The sequence below is a fragment of the Pelodiscus sinensis genome, chromosome 15, assembly GCF_052426305.1.
Source record: "Pelodiscus sinensis isolate ZL-2025 chromosome 15, ASM5242630v1, whole genome shotgun sequence".
Classification (NCBI taxonomy): Eukaryota; Metazoa; Chordata; order Testudines; family Trionychidae; genus Pelodiscus; species Pelodiscus sinensis.
Window position 1 is genome coordinate 41,215,741 of NC_143066.1, and position 22,499 is coordinate 41,238,239.

Sequence of the window (22,499 nt, forward strand, 5' to 3'; positions counted from 1 at the left end):
GTGTGTCCGGAAGCGGCAGCATCTAGCGCAGAGCCCCTTGCGCCCGTTTGGCAACGATCCATTGTTCCTGACATGTGGAGCTGCTGCTTTTCACCCTTTGTGCTCATTTGCTAACCAGACCTGTTTCTTCCTCTCTTGTGCCGTTTCCAGCTCCTTCCTGAGCCAGCGGTCCCGTGGCTGCCTCGGCTACGGGTTGTGTCTTTGGTTTGTTTGAATGCAAAAAGTTTTATTCTGTCAACCCCCCCTCTCACTGTGTTTGTTTTAAAAGTGTTGGCAATGTGTCCTGCTGTCGATGTGTTGTTTCTTGAAAATTCCCTTTGAGCGTGGACCTTGCAATGGAGAACGGTGAGCTATTGCCGGCTGGGCCTCATCTTCCCAGCTTGCCCGAGGAAATCTTTTACCATTTGATACGAAAGGGAGATTAGCATTAAGGTGGGTTCAGTAGATTTTTGGATTAGTGGGGATTAAGATAACCTCCTGATGGTTTACATTTCAACCGCCACGCATCTGTGCTGAAAAATGCATATTCGTTTCATGCCATCTGCCCAAAGGAAATCAAAGGAAAGGTACATTTTTTTTAAAAACAAATTGTTGTCTGCTTATCAAAATGCCCATTCGTAGTCACAGGGCTGCAGCAAATCTGGGTTTATACGACTTAAAATACCCTTGGGGAAGGAAGAGTTTGTGATCACTTTGAAAAGTTCACCTGCCATCTAGGGGCTTTAATAGCCGTGTTTTGGGGCATGTGGAGCAAGGTGCAGGCAGCCACAGCTTGTGCGAACGGGGTCTTGTTCACGGCCTCAGAAATCTTTCCAGTTTGCCACTGGCCAGTCGACGCCACGGCTGTCAAACCCCGCTGTGTCCGTAGGGCTATGTGCGGGCACGCGCCCAGAGAGCTAGTCTGCCTGCGCCGTTTGGCCATGTTCCAACCCGCATGTAACCAGCTGCTTGCAATTCGGTGGCCAGCCCAGAGCAGGGGCAATTGAGTTCAGCCTCTCGTCGGCCAGGTTAGATGGTTGGGGGCTTTGCCCGACCATGGTAAAATGGGTGCGTTGTCCACGAGGCCATCGGCTAAGACAAGTGCTACTTAAGGAGCTAACGGGAGCAGGCTGGCACGGGGCTGGGTCGGGTCAGGTCCTCACCTGCTGCCTTTCAGCTCCGGGGGCATCTTTACCACACTGGAGGGTTGTCTCTCTCAAATGATTCGGGGGCTGGAGCATTTGACCTATGAGGAGAGGCTGAGGGATCTGGGCTTGTTCAGTCTGCAGAAGAGAAGAGTGAGGGGGGATTTGGGAGCAGCCTTCAGCTCCCTGCAGGGGGGCTCCGAAGAGGCTGGCGAGAGGCTGTTCTCAGTGGTGAGGGATGGCAGAACGAGGAGCAATGGGCTCACGTTGCGGGGGGGGCGGGTCTAGGTTGGAGATTAGGAAAAGCGATTTCCCTAGGCGGGTGGGGAAGCGCTGGGCTGGGTTCCCTAGGGAGGGGGTGGAATCTCCATCCCCAGGGGGTTTTGACAGAGCCCTGGCTGGGCTGATGGAGTCGGGGTCGGTCCTGCTTTGGGCAGGGGGCTGGACTCGGTTCCTCCTGAGGTCTCTGCCAATCTTCTGCTTCTATGATTCTCCCGAGCTCTTTCTGGGATCTACCCTCACTAACCTCATCTGCATAAAACCCAAGAGCTCCTGGCAGTGTCTTCCCAGTTCTGCAGCAGCTCCGCACACACCGGGGCTGGATCCTAGCGAAGCTTTTGTTTGCTCTGCCCACGTCTGGCTGCCCGCAATGGCTGTGCTTCACTGCATGGAAAATTCTGTCATTTGAAAATGGACACAAGCGGCCGGTTAATTGTTCAGCCTGACTTGGGTCTGTTCTGTCCTTGGTGCTGAAAATACCTTCTCGAGCGCTTGCAGTCCGGTCTGCTTGCTGCTTGATTAACCTTTATCACAGTGACTGTAACGAGAGATGGGGGGGCAACTTGTCTTTGATATGCCGAAAGTCAGCCGTTCTGACAAAGGGCTGTGCTTCATAGCTCTCAGGTTTGGTCTCTGCATACCAATTCCCTGCCTGGCGGCACTTACCCTGGGCAGGGTGTTTACACTCGCGTGCTGTCTCTCATTGAGATAATGATTGTTTTGGGTGTCTAATTACTCCTTTACTTTCCATAAAGCCTGGTGATTTAAAAAATCTTCTCGTTCTGCAAGCGTAGAAATGAAATGGCAGACGTGCTGACAGCAAGTCAGTGAGGTTGTTGGGTTTTTAAAAAAAATCTTAATATAATAATTATCTAATTGCATAAATGAGGCCTTATTGGAGTCACTTTGAGTTAATGACTACTGAACTATTATGGACAGGCCCAGGGTGTTACGAAATCAGTCGGTTAATATGAGTCATTTTTGTCGCGGTGGCGAGGTGAGGCCAGGAGCCGTTTCCTAGTCAGAAAAGGTTTAGCGGGCCGGTCGTACATAGGCAAGCACAGGGACATGTGCAGTGTGACCGTATGTGCCCACTCAACAGTGCAGTACGGCTCAGGCACGTGGAGAACGGTTTTCTAGCTGTAATCCCCAGCTAGTCAATGTTTACAATTATTTCCCCCTAACAGAATGGACAGGCAGGAAACCTATAGTGAGGGGAAACGATGAGCTCTTCTACGTCCGTCTCAAAATCATTGTCTGATTTTGTTGTAATTATTTCGGGGATAGAAACGAGTTAGCAGCTCGGATTCAGCAAAACATTTCAGGAAGTGCCTAAGGGCCAGTGAAGTCCATGAGACTTAAGCACATGCCTAAAATTAAGGATACGCTATGCCAGATGGGAACCTCTATGATTAACCAGTGTTTTTACATACCGAAAATATTTACTCGGTCAGTAGAGAATCCTAGAATCATAGAATACTAGGACTGGAAGGGACCTCGAGAGGTCATCAAGTCCAGTCCCCTGCCCTCATGGCAGGACCAAATACTGTCTAGACCATCCCTGTTAGACATTTCTCTAACCTACTCTGAAATATCTCCACAGATGGAGATTCCACAACCTCCCTGGGCCATTTATTCCAGGGTACGTCTGTACTTGCCCCCTACTTCGAAGTAGGGAGGCAAATGAAGGCGACCGAAGTTGCAAATCAAGCACGGGATTTAAATATCCCACACTTGATTCGCATAGTCGCGTCCGGTCGCCATGTTGGAAATTGACTAGCCCGAATTAACTTGCCACGTGTACGGTAATGAGGAGTACAGTTAATTCAAAGTACGGGGTTTTCCCTCGGAGTACTGCGTCTACATGCGGCGAGTTAATTCGGGCTTGTCAATTTCCAACATGGCGACCGGACGCGACTATGCTAATCAAGCGCAGGATATTTAAATCCCGCACTTGATTTGCAACTTCAGTCGCCTTCATTTGCCTCCCTACTTTGACGTAGAGGGCAAGTGTAGACATACCCCCAGTGTTTGACCACCCTGACAGTTAGGAACTTTTTCCTAATGTCCAGCCTAAACCTCCCTTGCTGCAGTGTAAGCCCATTGCTTCTTGTTCTATCCTCAGAGGCCAAGATGAACAAGTTTTCTCCCTCCTCCTTCTGACACCCTTTTAGATCCCTGAAAACGGCTCTCGTGTCCCCCCTCAATCTTCTCTTTTCTAAACTAAACAAACCCAGTTCCTTCAGCCTTCCCTCATAGCTCATGTTCTCTAGACCTTTAATCATTCTTGTTGCTCTTCTCTGGACCCTCTCCAATTTCTGCAGAAGTGTCCCCAGTAGATCCCTCGATCTAGATCTGGAGGGAGAGGAGTTATCTAAGACTCATTTTCAAAGTGACTTAGGAATCTTAGGGTATGTCTACACTACCACCCTAGTTCAAACTAGGAGGGTAATGTAGGCAACTGGAGTTGCAAATGAAGCCCGGGATTTGAATTTCCCGGGCTTCATTTGCATATTGCCGGGCGCCGCCATTTTTAAATGTCCACTACTGCGGACTAGGGTGGTAGTGCGGACTAGGGTAGTTCGAACTAGGGTGGTAGTGTAGACATGCCCTTTGTTCTGACTTGGGCTCCTCATGGTCACTTATTCTAAGGTCCGTATACACCCCTCCATTAATATCTTCTGAGCCCGAGTCACTTTTGCAAATGAAATTTTGGCTACCAAGTCACTTAAGTCTTCAAGGCTTTTGAAAACATTCCCCTCTCCAGCATTTGCCCCAGGTTGGAAAGGGCACGTTTCAATCTTCTCTCCTGCAAAAATCCCAACTTAAATGGGGCGCTGGCCATTAGCAATTTGTAACAAACGCCTCTTCGGGGTAGGCTGAGAGCTGTGTGGTTTGTGTGCTTGCTAGGGGCCCTTTAGGAAAGAGCACCCCTGCTTCTCCCCCCCAACACCCTGCAGGGCCCCTCTTTGAAGGCCAGGCAGGAGAGAGGAAAGTCCACTCTGGGGAGTAAAGGGTTAGCAGCGCCCGGGGGGGGGGGGGGGGGTGTCTCTGTAATTCTCCATGACTGTCTCTGCTTCTCCTGACTGTGAAAAGGGGACGAGGCATGGGATCTGTTGCATCCAAACACTTCTCTGTCCCTGCATCGTTTCCACCCCACCCCCCCCCAATGCTTCGTATAATTTTTAGAAGTGAAGGAGACAGCACCATCCATACGGCATCTTGGCAGCCCTCGCCGCTGTCTCGTTCCCAAGCTGCTCACTTTCCTGCTCGGTGCAGAGCAGCCCTGGGCACGTGCCAGAGAACAGAGCACCATGGCTCTCGCACACCCCCTCGTCCTGCTGCGTGGCCCCACGGAGCTAGGGAGGTGCTAGGTCCGGCCGGTGGGAGCGTTTGCAGAACCGGGGCCAGCTGAGGACTCCTCCTCTCTTGGCGCTTCGTGTGTGCCAAGCAGGGGGCGGGTGCTTTGCCGTCTCCCGACGACGGGTGCGCCGAGGGGTCTGACGCAGAAGCAGCTGTTGGAGCGGGACTCGGCGCCGAGCCAGAACGCACCTGCCTGTTTGTTTTCAGGAGGCGCGGAGGTGATGGAATCGGGCAGGCTGTCGGGAAGCGAGGCGTCCCAGAGCCGCTGCAGGGGGGAACCCTTGCAAGCTCTGGTCCCTTCTCCCAGCACTGTGAAACAGCACTTTCAGTGTCAGCTCCCCCCGGCCCCCTCCCGAGCAAGTCCCTGCCCAAGGGGGCAAATCTGCCGCTGCTGTTGTAAGAGATCCCTGCTCCATTAAAATCAACAATGTGATCCCCAGCCAGCTGCCCAGAAGTCCCTGCCTGTGGCCGGCCTCGCAGAGCTGGAGCAGCCCCCCGGTGGGGTGTGGGCAGGGGGCTGCTCCAGCCCCTACTGGTTAACCAGACCTGGGGTGAACCGGTTACGTCCCTAGTCAGAGCTAAATACAAGCTTGAACAGATCGCGTCGCAGAAGTAGTTGGTGCATATTCTCAGGGTTCGTTCAGGGCCATTAACACCCCTGTTGCTAGAGGAGAAGAAGGGGGGGCTAGTGGGGTGCAGTTTGCCATCCCGCACCGTCAATCCAGTGTCTTTATCAAGACTGATTGGGGGGTGGGGCTAGCGATGTTATGAATGAAAGCGCCTCGGTTCACCTTCCAGAAGCATTGGGCAGGCTTCCTTTGCAGGTGAGAGCTGTTCGGCTACGTCTACACCGTAGCGTTGTCAGAGTCACTGACGTTGTTCCGAAATGACAACGTCTGCGTCTACGCTATGAGCAGTTATTTCAACACAATGTCTTCTCACTCCAACTCCCTTAACCCTCCCGGTAGGAGGAGGAAGGGGAGTTGGGGGAAGGGAGCTTTGGCTCAGACGTCCTGCTGTGTCGACGCAGTCAGACGCAGAGCGATCGCTTTGTGCAAAGTGGGCCTTCGAGGCCATTTGGTCATGAGCTGTAACCGCATCGGAGACCAAAATATCGGGGAGAGATAGAGGGGGCTGTCCAAAGCACCACCTGAGCCTGGGACTTCAGGGATAGGGGAATATGTTTGTCCTAAAAATGAAAATAGCCGTAATCAGCTTGATGGTTTTTTCATTGCATTTCAGGGATCAATGGGAAAACAGTTTTATGTCGTTGCTGTCTCTATTGGAAATCAAGCTAGCAATTGGTAAAAGAAAAGGGCTATCTTCTAAACTGGCAGTTTCATTTCTGCAGCTGTAAAAAAAAAGCTATTCTGCAGTGGTGATAAATACTAGACAGGCTACTTTGAGGGTTTGTGTAAAATAGCTTCCTACTTTCTCAGTTCAGGATGGAGTTTGTGCTCGCTGCATGTTCCTTTCTCGGGAATGTCTTTCTCTTCTTAACGAGCAGCTGTTACAGCCGAGAGCAATGTGAATCCTTCTCCAGTGGAGTACGGCTGTCTCGTTCCTCAACAGAGAAACCTGTTAAAGTGTTACTTGTCAGTCTGTTTGGAAAGGAATTGGCCTGTGCTCATTACCATGCACAGCTGCCTGCTGTATTAATTAGCGAAATGGCAGGAGATGGTGCATCAGGGGGCTAAGGTAGCTGGGGCTGGGATTGCTGGCTTGCTCATAAGCGCCTCTGTAACCTTTAAAGAAAGAAGGCGCAATTGTCACATCTCATTCATACAAGCGTGAAAGTTGCATTCGGATCCATGGAGAACACGGACCCTGAAGGCACAATTCTGTTATATGACTTTGACCTATTGGCCAGGAAACTTCCTTACATTTTTACAAACCACGGGAACAAAGTCACCTATTCAGAAACGTGGAACACAAAGTCTTAGTGTCTACACAGCTTTTCAGATAGAGGGGTCTTTAGAGAGCGGCTAGTATTACAGCAGGGTTGCTGAGACGGGTTCGATGAAATACACGCATCAAACACAAAACTTTGTTTTCCCATAGAACTTTTCATCCCAGGGTCTGAGAGAACTCCACAAATGTTAATTATTTTCAAACCTTGTCCAGTTAATCCTAAAGTAACCGATACTATGTGTTTAAAAGAACATGCGGCATATCTGAGGGTAGGACAAGACGCAGTGGGTTCAAATTGTGCAAGGGAGGTTTAGGTTGGACATTAGGGAAAAACTTCCTGCCTGTCAGGGTGGTGAAACACTGGAATAAGTTGCCTGGGGGGGGTTGTGGAGTCTCCATCCCTGGAGATATTCAAGAGCAGGCTAGACAGACACCTGGCAGGGATGGGCTAGATGAGGTCTGGTCCTGCCGTGGGGGCAAGGGACTGGACTTGATGACTTCTCAAGATCCTTTCCAGTTCTAGGATTCTATCGCTTCGAAGCAATTCAGGTCCAGTGCCCTCAGATGTTTCACCTGCGCTACCTAGCATCTCTCCACCGAGAACGTGTGATGCTAATGGGTAGTGACAGCTGTATTTTCCAAGCACTGCAAAACTTCCAATATTGAGAGTGGATGGCATGTGCAGGCAAGTGGCTTATTGGCAGGTCGCTCTCATTATGCTGTGTGTTCCGAGCTTTTTTAGTGACTTTCCTGATGCTTTGTTCCATCTTGTTGCTAAGGAGGAAAGCTAGTGACAATATGGCCTAACAAAGCCCAGGTCTCAGCTTTCCAAGGCAGGAGCCTCCAGGCGTTGGGTGGCTGGCAGCTTGGTGTTGGTGACTTGATTTTCCATTTGTGATGTTAATCTGATGGCTGTCAGGCAGCCAGCTTTCAGAATGGAAGCGTTTTCTCTGCTGGCACCAACGTGTCTGCCATCTAACACATCTTTTGTAAGAGTGCAGACCTGATGTTCCACAGCATGGCTTGGGATAGCTACCAGCTCCTGCCAGAGACACGGGAAGTCTGGATGGCTGTGGTTTATATGTTGGGGGATTGTCAGATCAGCATGAGACAATCTCTGGACAGCTGTGGCCTCTCCAGCGGCATCAGAGAGGCTGTGTGTCCGCGGGTTTTCTTCTGCTCCCTGGTTCGTTTGCACACGCAGCATCCTCCCACAGCCGCCTACAGTGCCTCTACAGCTAAGGTCCCACTCCAGCCGTGGCTGCAACCTTCTCTCTTTCCGGGAAGAGTCGGAGTGTGGCTGCTTGTGTAAAACAGCTGAGTCTTAGCAGAGATGACGGGGGCCAGCAGTCGTATGGACCCAGTCGGGGAGATGGTTTAACTGGGGAGGGAGGCCGAGAGGGCAGAGCAAACAGGAGGTCCACTAGCCACAAAAGAAGCCACGTCTCCTGCAGACGGACTCCCCCTCCTGGCTGCTCTCAGCTCTGTCTTCCCGAAGGCGCGTTGTGGGAGCTGGGGAAGAGGTTTCTCTCTGCCGAGCGGCGTGTTGGGAAGGAAGCACGTGAGGCCCTCGGATAGGAGGCCAGGAGTTGTGCGGGGATGGGGGACGGGCTCTGGTGGGTCCTCCATCCCTTGGAGCCTCTCATGGAATCACAGCAGATTTCTCCCCCTCCCCCCCCCCTCGTGCTGAGCTGCCTCCTCTCCCTCCCCCACACGGCTCCTGGGGTCGCTCCGGGGAGTCAGTGAAACAGGCAGGATTCGCACCAGTGCCTGCCTGGCTCCCAGCCCCACGCCGGCCCCCCGGAGCCTTTCGCCCGAGGGGGTGGGCTCCCGCCCGTGTCCAGGTGCTGCTTGTTCTCAAGGAGGCGCCTCGCTACCCAGGCTGGGGGGTTGCTCTGCTTGCCAGGTGACGCTCCTAGAGCAGGCCTGACACGCGGCGAGAAGCTACCCTGTGGGTTCGCCAGGCCACGCTCACTAAGAGACACCCGCGTGCAGCACCGGGCCGTTCCCAGACCTCAGAGCATGGGGGGCACAAGGACCGTTTGCAGCCCGGGTGCTGTTACCCCAGGGGTCGCTGTGCACCCTGTGCTGACGCAGGGCTTAGCTTTGCGGGGAGACTCTCTGCCCTGGGCAGCCTTTGGCACGTGTGGGGGGGCACTGGGTGTCCAGCAGGGGCGCTGGGGGGGGGCTGTACATCTCTCCAGGGGCACCAGGGCCTTGTCTGCACTAGCAGACAGGAGCGGTTCCCTGCCGCAGCGGAGGGGGCGCTGCTTAAGCATGGACGAGTAGCAACATCCAAGCTGTTGGTTCGTGGCCAAACCATCTAGTTCCCGGGCGGCGGAGGGGACGGCTGAGCAGGCCCTGCCGTGCCGGTTGGTAGACGCCAGTGCTCTTTGGTAGCAGCTGCCTGGTGCTTAGCCGCACAGTTCAAACAGACCCAGTATTGCTGTGTGCGAGTAGGGACAGTAACTGCACTTCATCTCATCCTGCTCCAGCAATCACTCGCCAGGCCGATGGCTGGTCGGTCTCTGGCTCCTCCCACACCGCAGCTTTGCAATGACCAAAGCTCATGAATATTTTGCATCTTTTCCTTTCTCTCATTTTCCTCATTGAAATAATCCGCCCTGCCAGCTGGGGGATGGGAGGGGATTGCTGCTGACCCCATCCGGTTTGTTTTGTTTTCTCCACCCACCACGAGTTCTTTTTTTCCCTCTCATAGTGCGGACGGAATGCTGAAAACTTCGACCGATTTTTCACCCGCCATCCACCCGTCTTAACTCCACCTGACCAGGAAGTCATCAGGAATATTGACCAATCAGAATTCGAAGGATTTTCCTTTGTTAACTCTGAATTTTTAAAACCTGAAGTCAAGAGCTAAGTAGCTGTGTAGATCTCATTCCTGCATCTATATCACCCAGTCCCGGGAGCTGTCGTGGTGACATTCTTCATTGCAAAAGTTGCATTCATGGTTTTTCTTTTGTAATGATACTAGAGTGACCAGGTTTCAAAGCCGGAAGTGTCTTCACAGAAGGTGGGACCACTCTGAATGACAGATGCGGTGTGAAAAGTACTGCAATTTCGTTAGGTTTGAATCCAATTTAATCATAGTTAATGGTATCCGGGCATTGGCCAACAGATCATGAAATGGTGTCTAAGAACACACCAGTCACAGCCCACGACAATTGGGAGAAATCGACGTGTGTGCCTAGCTTTCCTGTTCCTTCACTTATCTTGCCCTTCAATGTAAGCACGTGAAAGTAGCTGCTGTCATTTCAGTCTGCCAGTGGCAAAGAAAGTGGTTTTTACTGAAACTTTACTTGGGGATTAAGCGTGGAACACTGAACTTTGCAGGCTTCTAATTAATCTTTAGCCCCACCCCTAACCTCTAAGCAAATAAAACAGCAAGTGGTCCTGTAGCACCTTAAAGACTAACAAAAATATCGGCACAGTATCATGAGCATTCATGGGCACGACCCACTTCCTATTAGCAGACCCGGCCAAAGCCCAAGGCAGCTCGCTTCCCAGTCAGGGCAGAGAGTGAGCGGCCGAGTAGGCGAGGCCGGGCCTGCCTGTTAGTTTGTCCAAAGATTGGACGTGGGTCCTCTCGTCTCACGTGAGACCCTAAGTCCTTGTTTATTTAAATACATTGCAAAACCTCTTGCCTTTAAAAAAAAAAATTTCATCAAACACAGCGCTCCCTGCTAGCAGTAATAAATTACTGGGGAAACCAAATCCATTGCTCACGCAGATTTCTCCTGATTGTGCAGTTTCTTAGTAACTTCTTTTTATTAAAAGAAAGCGTGTCAGCCAGGAATCAAATGAAAGTTAGAAAAGAATCCTTGTAAATGCTTTCAAATCTATGGTCACCCTAGTAAACTCCATACATGACATGGTTTTCCATTATTTCATATCAAACCTTTTGTTTGTTCGTTTGTTTGTTCGGGGTTTTATTTTCAAATGCCAAAATGATGAACTCAGTTTGTTACATGCGCTTTGAATGTGTCAAAAATGATATTAATGGAAATGAGCTGATATTGAAAGTCGAGCCGTATTGTGAACTCTGATGAAGCCTGTAAAGGATTTTGTTTTCACTAATATTCCTACCTTAACTAATGTTGCTGGATATTTAAATAGTCTGACGTTTGTGTTCCTAGCATCCAAAACGGAGAAGGAAAAAAAAAAGCTTTGGGAAAGATGAGCTCCCTTCCTTTGTAGTGCTCTGCCAGATGTCTGTGGGCTGTCCCCTTGAACCAAGCTGCTTGGAGCTGTAATGTGCCAATCTTTTTCCAATACTGATTATAAAATAAAAAATAAGAAATCCTATGTCAAAGCAACCAACCCTGCATTTTTTTGTGAATGGTGACTTGCCTCACGGTTCTGCACTCGGATTGCCAGGGACAGGGAAGCGAGGCTCAGTCGGGACGGAGTAGCATTGGGAGTCAGACAGCTGCAGACACGTCGTCGCTGGGTGCGGACGGGGTTTGAGTCTCACCCGCACGACTCCTGGGTTTCCAGGTTGGCTCTAAGGCGAGAGGAGGTAGTAGCCCACATCACAATACCGTCTCCTCCGCTTTGGCTCCGCCCACGGTGCTGCCCCTGGGGTGTGGCCATAGGCCCAAGCTAAATTACCCCTTTCGCTCCCGCATGTGTCCCTCGAGGCATGAAGCTGTCATCTGACAACCGTCAGCAGCCTCACCAGTCTGCGGTCTGTATAGAACCATGCCTGTTCTCCCACCCTCATCAGAACGGCCACGCTGGGTCAGCCCAAAGTTCCATCTAGTCCTGTGTCCTGTCGGCCGACAGTGGCCAAGGCCAGGTGCGCCAGAGGGAGTGAACAGAAAAGGGAACCATCCAGTGATTCTTCTCCTGTCGCCCATTTCCAGCCTCTGACCAACAGAGGCGAGGGACACCCTCCCTGCTCAGCCTGGCTAATTGCCATTAAGGGATCTCTCCTACATGAATTTATCTCTTTTTTGAACCCTGTTACTGTCTCGGCCTTCACAACATCCTCTGGCAAGGAGTTCCACAGGTGTGCTGTGTGAGGAAATACTTCCTTTGGTTTGTTTTAAACCTATTCATTTCTTCTGGTGACCCCTAGCTCTTTTGTCAGGAGGAATGAGATCCAAGATCTCAACCGCTGATTGAGGAGAGGGCTTCCTTGTTCTGAAATCCAAGTCAAATTCCATCCTTTCTCTAGCGAGAGCTCAGGGAACCCCGTCCTCCTTGGCACCCTCCAGGTTGGCAGTGTCAGGAACTCCGGTTTTTGGTTCACTCTTTCACTGACTTGAACAGTAAGCAGTGATTATAGAAGAAGGCTTTGAAGCTTCCAGAACATTTTAAGCGACGCTATCTCCATCAGACAGTGCATGGTGAGCCGGTGACTCATTACTGCCTGTGTTCACTCCTGAGGAGCCGTTGTTCAAAGCCGTCGGTCGGCTTTCAGCTAAAGAGAGATCACAGGCGCCTGCTAATCTCGTTCTCCCAAATGCAGGCCGAATTCTTTTGCTTGCTCTGGAATGCCGCCGCCGCTGCTGCTGCGTTATTATCGGCGCGTTGGAACTCTGTGGGATTAAGCCGGGGGTGCCAAATGAAGTACTAATGCAGCAGGGGCTTCCTGCCAGCCCCCGCGTCTGTTCCGTCCCACCTCACGGAGCACGCTGCTCCGTGTGGAACGCTGCCAGGATGTCGGAAAGGGGCCCGGGCAGGCGCGGCTGCAGAAGGAATTGCCACCACCCCTCCAGCGGTAAGGGCGATGCAGCGGAGGGAGCGGTTTGCTTGTAGGAAGAAGGTGCCCACGTCTGACGAGACCTCTGTGCAAGACTCTGTGTGTGGCACGTGCCAGCGGGCGGCCGAGCGTTCGAGACATTCCCGTTGGAATACGCACGGGAGACTAAACAGGCTCCTCCGCCCCCGGAACTGAACATGAGGCGGCCAGCTCCCTCTTGGCCCAGAGTCACCGACATGCACCGTCAGAAATGCCAGCCCCCCCACCTGGCACACGTCTCCCGAGGGTCAGCCCCACTTCTTGTGCCCTGGCCGGCCAAGCTCTGTGCATCCCAAGGAACGGGGCTCCCCGGCCTTCCCTTAGCCAGGCGATTCCACAGCCTTCTGCACCCCACTGCCAGGAAGCTTTTCCTAAGGCTGCCTCAGTTTCCCTTTCCTTAATTCATTCCAGTGCCCACTTACAGCTTGCTCCACAAACCAGGAATCTTCCAGAGCAGAGGCCTAACTAGCGCATGGGTGCACACCCCGCTCCGTGTACACTCCCCTGTGCACATACACTTGTGCGTGCACACCCTTGCACGCGCAGGCCTGCACGTACACACCCCTCGAGCGAGAAGTTCAAGGCGAGTTCTACTTTTGCTCGTCGCTTTGCTGCTCTCACCGTCTGGGGGTTCTCTTACCGAATTTCTCTCGCAAGCCCCCGGGGTGAAGGAGAGGCAGCTGCCAAACGTCACAGGAGGCGAGACCCGCACAAGAGAGCGCCCTCTTGCTCCCGCGGCGTCGCCAAAGGCACGGCCGGGTCTCTGCTCTCAAGCAGCCAGCGCTCCTTAGGCAGGTGCCGCGGAGTCGTTCTGCGCAGGCCCTGGTTTTCCTTTCCCGCCCTCCCTCCCCCCTGGGCCGTTAGCGAACCCCATCTCTTGGCGGAGAGGCCGGTTTCCTGGGAGGGCCCCATGGCTTCTGGACCCGTCCATCAAGTCAGCTCCTCCCAGCTCTCCCCTCTTGGGGTCTGTCTACACTACCCCCTTAGTTCGAACTAGGGGGGTAATGTAGTCATACAGAGTTGCAAATGAAGCCCGGGATTTGAATTTCCCAGGCTTCATTTGCATGAAGCCGGCCGGCGCCATTTTTAAATGCCGGCTAGGTCGGACCCCGTGCCGCGCGGCTACACGCGGCACAGACTAGCTAGTTCGGATTAGGCTTCCTATTCTGAACTAGCTGTACGCCTCGTGGAACGAGGTGAGGTGGGGGGGGACACGTTCACCCAGCCCCCCACTTCTCTCAGCTGACCAAAGGCAAACGTGGGCGGTCCAGACTTCTGGAGGGGGAACGGGGAGGGGCAGAGTGTCTGGTCACTCGAAGGGTGCAGGACGCGTTGGAGCATCTGCTCGCCTGGGGCGGGGACAGACACGCGGTCGCCGTCTTCTCCGTTCGAGCCCTGACCTCTTGCCCCTCTTCAGCTGCCCCCGCCCCCGGCCTCTCTTGCGCCCGGCCACGTTCATCCCTCGTGTCCCTCCCCTCCTCTGTTCTCACTCCCCTCCCCCCCGCCGCCCCACGACTTTGTGTGGGCAGAGGCTGCCCTCTCCCCTTCAAGCGTCTCCTCCTAAGCTGGCTGCCCCCCCGTCGCCGGCATCGCTGGCACTTCCCATCCCAGGAGAAAGCCGCCTTCCCGGTAAGCGCTGGCTGGACGCGCCGGCGACGATGCGAGGTCAAGGAGCCGGCTGAGCTCAGGCACAGGGCAGCCTAGGCACAGGGCAGACTGTGTGGACCCAGGCCCAGGCATTTCCCATAAACTCCCCCCCCCCCCCACCACTCTGGGGGTACGTCTACACTACAGCGCTAGTTCGAACTAACTTAGTTCGAATTAGTTAATTCGAACTAAGCAAGTTCGAACTAACGCATCTAGAACTAAAAACTAGTTCGAACTAGCGTTTTGCTAGTTCGAACTAGTAAGTCCACATTGAGTGGACTCTGAACAGGGCTTAAGGATGGCCGGAAGCAGTGCCGGCAGGGCATAAAAGGAGGACTTAGAGCATGGAGATGCTGTCTCAGGCTAGCCGAGGGCTGTGCTTAAAGGGTCCCGACCCCCACCCCGGACACACAGTTCTAAGGGGTGCCCCGCTTGCAAAGAAGTTCTGGCTTGGAGTGCCCTGAGTGCCCACACTGGGCACATCACACCACTCGGCCATCAGCCCGGCTGCACTTGCCGCAGGCTGCCATCTGGGGAGAGGGGGCAATTGGGGGGCTGCAGGAGAGCTTCCACCCCCAGAAGCCTGCAGAGCCAGCCCAGTCCTCCCCATCGGGGGCTCGTACCCCATTCCTCCCTCACCTCCTTCCACTTACCCTTCCCTAGCCCCCCTTCTTATTGATGTACAAAATAAAGATAACGTTTCTTCCAACATTGACTCTGTCTTTATTGAACAAAACTGGGGGAGACTGGGAAAAGGAGGTGGGAGAGGGGAAGAGAAAGGCTGGGAGAGGGGAGGGCAACTAACATGATCAGGGGTTGGGAACAGGTCCCAGATGAAGAGAGGCTACAGAGACTGGGACTGTTCAGCTTAGAAAAGAGGAGACGGAGGGGGGACAGGATAGAGGTCTCTAAAAGCAGGGGTTGGGTGGAGAGGGTGCATTCAGAAAAGTTCTTCCTGAGTTCCCATAAAGAAGGACTAGAGGACACCAAAGGAAAGGAATGGGTAGCAGGCTTGAAACTAGTAAGAGAAAGTTGTTGTTCTTGACAAAGCAAATAGTTAACCTGTGGAACTCCTTGCTGCAGGAGGCTGTGAAGGCTACAACTAGAACAGAGTTGAAAGGGAAGTGAGATCAAGTCATGGAGGTTGGGTCCATGGAGTCCTATTAGCCAGAGGGTAGGAGTGGTGTCCCTGCCCAAAGTTTGTGGAAGGCTGGAGAGGGATGGCACGAGACAAATGGCTTGGTCACTGTCTTCGGTCCATCCCCTCCAGGGTCCCTAGGGTTGGCCGCTGTTGGCAGACAGGCTACTGGGCTAGATGGACCTTTGGTCTGACCCAGGACGGCCATTGTAAGCTCAGGGCTCAGTGTCGGGGGTCTCAGTGGACCCCCTTGATTTTCATGCACACCTGGTCCTGGGTGGCCAGGCTGGCAGCTCTCCTGCCCTAGACGGCCACTTTCCTGTGCCTAGTGCGGAGATCGTGGACGAGGTCCACGATGTCCGCACTAGCCCAGGAAGGTGCCCGCCTCTTGCAGTCCAGGGCAAGCTCCCGGGAGCCGCCAGCCTGGTCCCGGGAAGAGGGGGTGGGCTGGGGGGCATCGGGTGGGTGGCTCTGTGCCGTGCCAGGTGCAGGGTCTGCTAGCTGGGTGCTGGCAGGCTTGCACCTGGCACGGGCACCGTAGCCAGCCCGTGCCCCTTTAAGGGGTCCGGGGCCGGGAGGGGGGCATAGAGTTTCCCTGGTGTTGGCCAGAGTGGCCACCAGGGAAACCTGGGGAGGGCTAGCCTCCCACTAGTTCGAACTAAAGGGCTACACAGCCCTTAGTTCGAACTAGCTAGTTCGAACTAGGCGTTAGTCCTCGTAAAATGAGGTTTTCCTAGTTCGAACTAAGCGCTCCGCTAGTTCGATTCAAATTCGAACTAGCGGAGCGCTAGTGTAGCACCTATTAAAGTTAGTTCGAACTAACGTCCGTTAGTTCGAACTAACTTTGTAGTGTAGACATACCCTGACTGGAAAGCTGGCCTGGGGCCGGCTCACGGGCCCCTGGGGAGCGGGATTGTGATGTGGTGCTCCTGTCCTGCCTGGGGCGGCTGCTTGCTGGGCGGGCTTGGCGGAGGGCGGCTGTGGGGTTCACACGCTGACCTGGGGCTTCCTTTTGGCTTGCAGTAGGCTGCTGCCCCATCCCCCGCGCGGCCTGTGCGCCCGGCAGAACCAGCCCGCGGACGCAATCGAAAGCCTTCCTGGTACTTCATCAGTAAAGACAATATGAAGGCGAGTGGCCGGGGGAGGGGAATCCCCCTGGTCGGCACAGCCTGGCCAGTGCGTTTTCATCCAGGGAGGTTTCCGCCCCGAAGGGACGAGGCTCCTCCGGGTGCGACTGAGGGGCTGCGTCCCGCGCCGTGGAGTCGCAGCCCCGAAGGAGCGATGGGCCCCTCTGTGGCCTGAGCGGCCAGGAGAATTTAACCAGAGCTGCCAAAAAGGCCACGAGCCAGGAGAGCGGGCGGGTCCCGACCTGAGGAACCTGCCGAGGCAGGGAGACCCAGTTGGAAGGGGTTCAGCGCAGTCTGCACGACACCTGGTCCCGCCCCGAGCCCTCCGGTGGCCAACTGAGCCAGCGCGGCTGAGCACAGCACGGGAGGGAGTGCAGGGTCTGTCTCTCTCCAGCCCAGTCCCCGCTAGGCATCTCCAGGGCTCCTGCCACCCCAGACCTTCCTAGCGTGGCTCCCTGTGTGCCCATGGGCTTCCCACGTCCCCCTCTGCCGGGCCAGCTGTACGGGAGCGTGCAGCCACGCTGTGCTGAGGTTGGCGGTAGCTCAGGGTCAGGCTGAAGGGGAGGGCGTGCCCACTGGGCAACCCAGGCCAGGGTGTCCTGGGACAGCGGGAAAGTCCAGCCTGAAGTACGATGGACTCAATAGTATCTAGTCCTCGCTGGGCCTTAGACGCCTTCCAGCCCCCGGGCGCACCCTGGGACGAATGACCCCCCCCCCCCCATTCCCTTACTCCCGTATTTTGATACTGATGCAAAGTGCGATGTAAGAGCTAAACCTGATCACTCCAAGGCGTGGAAGGAGCTGTGGCAGGTACCCGTCTGCATCCCGTTTTCAGTCTCATAAGGTTCCTCCGCCTTGGATCGACACTGCTAGTCAGACCGCAGCTTCGGCTGCCGTTAGCCACCACCCGAGTCCCCTCTGGCTGTGTCTTTACTGATGAGGTATTTCAGGAGCCTATATTGCGTTTATTGATTGCTCTGTTGCGTTTTCACAGCCTACACCAGCTACGCTTTTTAAATGCAGTACATCTAAGATGTACCTAGTTTACACAGGTACGAGCCATTCCATAATGAGTATAAACACCGCATATATGTTTTTGTTTGATGAACTGGGTCTTACATGCCAATAGAATGCCAGCCTACCTGAGACTGTATAGATCTATGTACATATATATTTGCTTTGGCCTATAGGTTTGTGATCATCTGGATTTGGAAAAGGTTGCCTGTGTGTCGTTTTATTTTTCCGCCAGGTTTTTGGTCCCACTGTATATTTTGTACGTGACCCTGGAGAAAATCGCATACTCCTCTCAAATTAAATAGCTGAAACAGTGGGGAAGTCAAGAAGACGTAGCGGCTCATCTGAAAATGTCAGACTGTTAACAGAAAAAAAAAGGGGGGGTGGGACTTATCCATCACCAAACTTTGATGGCTGATCAGGTTTTTGTGTGTGCCGAAATCATAGGAAATGGTTTACTTCCAATATTGTGGCTTGTTGCTTTCTCCAGGGCTCTCTTTCTGTAGAGAACAAATCGGTGTTTCCAGTAAAAACTGTGTATGCTGAGAAACAGTTGAGTTTTCTTTAAAGCTGCCAGGTTGGTGGGTGAAGGGAGACTTTTCCATTTGTGAATGCCACGTCCTTCCTGTACCATACTGTGCGGATACCCTGTCACTGTGCAACTTTGGGGTATTTTACAGTGAGTGAGATAGCGGCTTTCCTCTTTTGCACACTGCACCCACCCTGATTTATGTGTATAAAGGCTGCTTCTGAGTATTTGAAAGTAGTGTATCTATTCTAATGTGTCATTCCAGAAAAGAAATCAGAATATATGTGTATGTACCATGTACAAATCCAAAAGAATGGGCAGCGTCGGCCGCTGTGAACACGCATATGGTATCACAGGCCTCCACCATGCTGGGATTTCTCTTGGATTTTTTCTCCCTTTTACTCGTGTTTAATTTTGTGCTTTCCGTTTGACAGAAAGATAAACGCGACACTTCCAACTTCGACAAAGAGTTCACCCGGCAGCCGGTAGAACTCACGCCTACTGACAAACTCTTCATCATGAACTTGGATCAAAATGAGTTTACTGGATTCTCCTACACTAATCCAGAGTTTGTCATTAATGTTTAGACAAGGTGCCAACGTCGCCTCCTGTGCTCGCAATCCACACCGTCCGATCGCCTTGTAAATATCGACACTAGTCTTCCGGGATTTACGGTGCATACATGCAGACATCCCCTCATTCGAAATGTGGAGATAACTTGTCTTAGGAGGCGTTGATATGTGTGTGTCACTAGCTAGCCTGGTTCCTCCACCTGGAAATATTTAGTTTGTGAGGTAACAGCAAGAGGTAATACTTCTAGACGCTACCAATAATGGTAACCAGTAGGATTTTTAAACAGGTCTGAATGTTGTCTCTCAATACCAAATTGCTTCAGTCTTTGTAATTTTTGAAATCAGATACTGAGATGCTGGTAAACGTCTAGTTATTCAAAAAATTGTTTTCTTGGAATGCCAAGCATGGTTGTTGATATTTTAAACTGTTGTGCTGCGGCTTGCGATGACTGTGACAATGTCTTAGATGCACCTTTTGTTCCAGACTTGAAACCCTGAAACCTGATCGGTGTGAAGACGTCGGCGTAGAGACATATTTCTATTTTTAAATGCATTGTATATATAGTCCAACGGGTTCGGCGAAGCGGTCTTCCTCTTTAGCCTACTGTAAAAGTGTGCATCCCAATACAACAGTCATTTCTGTGTCTTATTCCTCAGGCATACCGCTGCAAAATGAATTTCATTCCCGCTCTAGTAAATCGGAACAAGTCCTTTTTCTAAGTAAAAGGTGGGGATTTTTTTAAAACATCTGGACCAGTTTGCAGTTTTGATATACTCTGACAACACTCTTACAAATCTTTCTCTTGTTTTTTCACAGACACTCTTGCAAGTTAACAGCTCTGTGAAGGATATTAATAAACACACACATTTGCAAGCTCAGTTTACAGTTTTGCAACCCAAAACACGCCCGTTAAGAGGGCATTATTGAGGGCTATTTCTAAAGGTAACTTTTTTATACTGTACACCCTTTGCTATTATCAAGTTACGTACTCTAATTCATCTTCCAAACGCCCTGGTTAGCTTAGTTTTATTCCAAAATTCTGGTTCAAAATTCAACCCAGGACCATATATTATATCGTTAGAAATTCTACATTTTACAAGAATATTCCAGCTGATATTTTTAATAAACAGTTTCAGCTTGCATGTAGCACGGTGCCACACGGAAGACCAAAGCCAGCCACGGTCCACTGCTTGTCTTTCGGCTGGCTAGCTATTCTAACTCTTTATTTGGGCACAAACACGGGAATTTAATGTGCGTATATTGAGAAACACTGGCTCGTACTCCTCTCTCTGTATGCAAGTTGGGTTGGTTTCCAATAATTTTTTTGTTTTTAAACAGGACCGATTTTAATGTAAATACATATGAATTCATGAATATCGTGAAAAGTAGAGGAGGGACGCTTACGAGTGCTGTGGAACCCTCCAGAGAAAATAGTGGTTTGTTGGCCTTTTATAAACCTCAAACTTTACCTTTGGAATGTTTTTTTTAAAACAAGGATTTAAGGGGGAAAAAGCTGCTCGCCACTGATACCAGTTGGCTGCAGCGTACCCGTGGGCCACGAAAAGTGTCCAACCAAACCTAGGTTACTCTGTTCCATTCCATACCTGCTGCTTCTTTGGAGCAGAGCGCATTCCTGATCTCCGCGAGCGTGCAGCGGTCTGTATCCAAGGAAGCAAAATTTTTAAAAAAATTAAAACTGCAAATTGTGCCAGATGAGTTAAGAGGTACACGGGGAACTTGGCATCATGCCACGACCAGGGAAGGTTTGGTTTGAATGTATGAGAGAAGCCTCATCACCCCAGCATAGTTTTCAGAAGACGCCTCCGTTTCTTCTGCAGGTCACAGCTGACTTTTGAAGCCAGGGTGTTACTGCAACTGTCAAGTCTCTTGCTACAGAGTTAGCATTACGTGAATGGTGAATATTCTTTGCTTTGTTTCACATGTCTCTCTATTGCATTATAAAAATGTAATACCCTGCCCTGACCTAGTCAATAGTGGAATATCGCGGTTTACCTTACGACAAGAACCAGACCAGGGTAACTTTACTGTCACCGGCTTTTTTATGCACAGCCTAGAGAAGAGCCTTCTGGTTTAGATATTTCTGTTCGTTTGAGTGACAATTCGGCATGGAGTAAAATTGGCTTAAATGCTAAAAAAACACAGTCACCTCCTACCAGACCCCCTGCCCTTCTACAGACCCCTTGCTCTTCTACCAGACCCCCTGCTCTTCTACAGACCCCCTGCCCTTCTACAGACCCCCTGCCCTTCTACCAGACCCCCTGCTCTTCTACAGACCCCCTGCCCTTCTACCAGACCCCCTGCCCTTCTACCAGACCCCCTGCTCTTCTACAGACCCCCTGCCCTTCTACCAGACCCCCTGCTCTTCTACCAGACCCCCTGCTCTTCTACAGACCCCTTGCCCTGCAGACAGCTTAGCTGTGCTCAGGGATTGCAGGCATGCGTACAGCTGTGCCCCTGTATCCGTGTCTGCAAGACTCCCAGTTTGGGTCCCTTAAGACAAGGCCTGGTCCGGTCCAGTCAAGGCGTAAAGCCACCATCCACTGTGGCCTTTGTGTTTGCTCTGCCTCTCCTGCCGCTTCCCACCTATTGGGTCAAGGTTTGTTTTCTGGACAGCTGGGCAACGGGAAAACCTGCCCAGCCCCGGCACGGAGAGGAGGAAGGACGCTGGCCCGGAAGGACTGAGGGACAGGCCTCGACGTGGTGGATCACCGCTAGCTGCCTTGAGCTTTCTGGAGGAAGGGCGAAGGAAGCACGTTGGGAAGAGCTTCTCCTGGAGGGTTCAGCCCAGCCTGTCGGCTCTCGCGGGGGCTGGTGTCGGCAAAGCACTTTGTAAAAGCGGCGGCTGGACGTGCCACACCCCCGTGCACGTCAGGGGCGCTCAGAGAGCCGGGGGGAGAGAGAAGAGGCTCTCACCTGATGCTCCCACAGACAAACGGAGCAGAGGCCCACGACACCCTGAGACCAAAGGGAGACTCCCACGCTGCAGGCCCCTCAGGCAGTGGGAGAATTCGCCTGGGGAATTTGCTACAGCAAAGGAAGAGCCGCTTGTGCCTCCGCTGCAGGGCTGCCGCAGCGCGTCTGGGCCACGCCCGCCTTTCTAGTGCAGGCCCCAGTCTGGGCCCCGGGGTTGGATTTCACACGTCAGACTGGCAGAGGCAGGGCTCAAACAGAGTCGCCCCGGCGCTCAGAGGGCCCGATTCTGGCCTCACACTGGATTTACACCAGTGTACCTGGTGGGTTCGCGTCAAATCCCATTTACTTGGCTCACCGGTTGAATGTGTTGTGTGACCGCTTAGCTGACGACATATAGTGTGTCGTCTTCACACAGCACGTAGTCAACCTGTGGAACTCCTCGCCAGAGGAGGCTGTGAAGGCTAGAACTATAACAGAGTTTAAAGAGAAGCTAGATAATTTCCTGGAGGTTAGGTCCATAAAAGGCTATTAGCCAGGGGATAAAATGGTGTCCTTGGCCTCTGTTTGTCAGAGGCTGGAGAGGGATGGCAGGAGACAAATCGCTTGATCATTGTCTTCGGTCCACCCTCTCTGGGGCACCTGGTGCTGGCCACTGTCGGCAGACAGGCTACTGGGCTAGATGGACCTTTGGTCTGACCCAGTACGGCCGTTCTTATGTTCTTATGGTGACGGGGCAGGGGAGGGCGGGCAGAGCTAGACGGGTCTAAAGCTGGCAGCCAGGCTGAGCCGACGGCGGTGTGAGCTGCGACCGTGTTCAAAGGCTGATTCCGTGCGGGAGGTGAGCGTGCGCAGTGCCCACAGCCCTGAATGTCGCAGGCCCGGGCACGTCTAGGGCACTCGCCTGCTTTCTCTGGGCGCGCCTTATGCTGGTCTACGGCCCCTGGGTCAGCATCGCCGTAATGGGCACAGAGCTGTCCCAGAACGGAGCCCGGGGCAGTCAAGCGAGGTTTTAGGTTGGGAGACAGCTGCAGAAAATTGCCTGGCCTCGTGTAGCGGCCCCCCCAGGAGAAATGGGTCTGTAGCCCCCCTGCTTTTC

General features: G+C 52.7%; 1 protein-coding gene across 2 annotated transcripts in view; it reads left to right on the plus strand.

Annotated features, from left to right (window-relative positions):
* PRKCB (protein kinase C beta) overlaps positions 1-20,766 on the plus strand; it is a 249,261-nt gene extending 228,495 nt beyond the window's left edge. Inside the window, exon 17 of one of the 2 annotated variants that reach the window (XM_075899914.2) lies at positions 18,331-20,766. In XM_075899914.2, coding sequence (XP_075756029.1) covers positions 18,331-18,483 — 153 coding nt within the window. In that variant the 3' untranslated portion in view covers positions 18,484-20,766. Of the gene's footprint in view, positions 1-9,396; positions 11,012-18,330 lie in introns of those variants that run through there. The other variant, XM_075899913.2, reaches the window with a different exon arrangement.
* Positions 20,767-22,499: the final 1,733 nt, after the last annotated feature.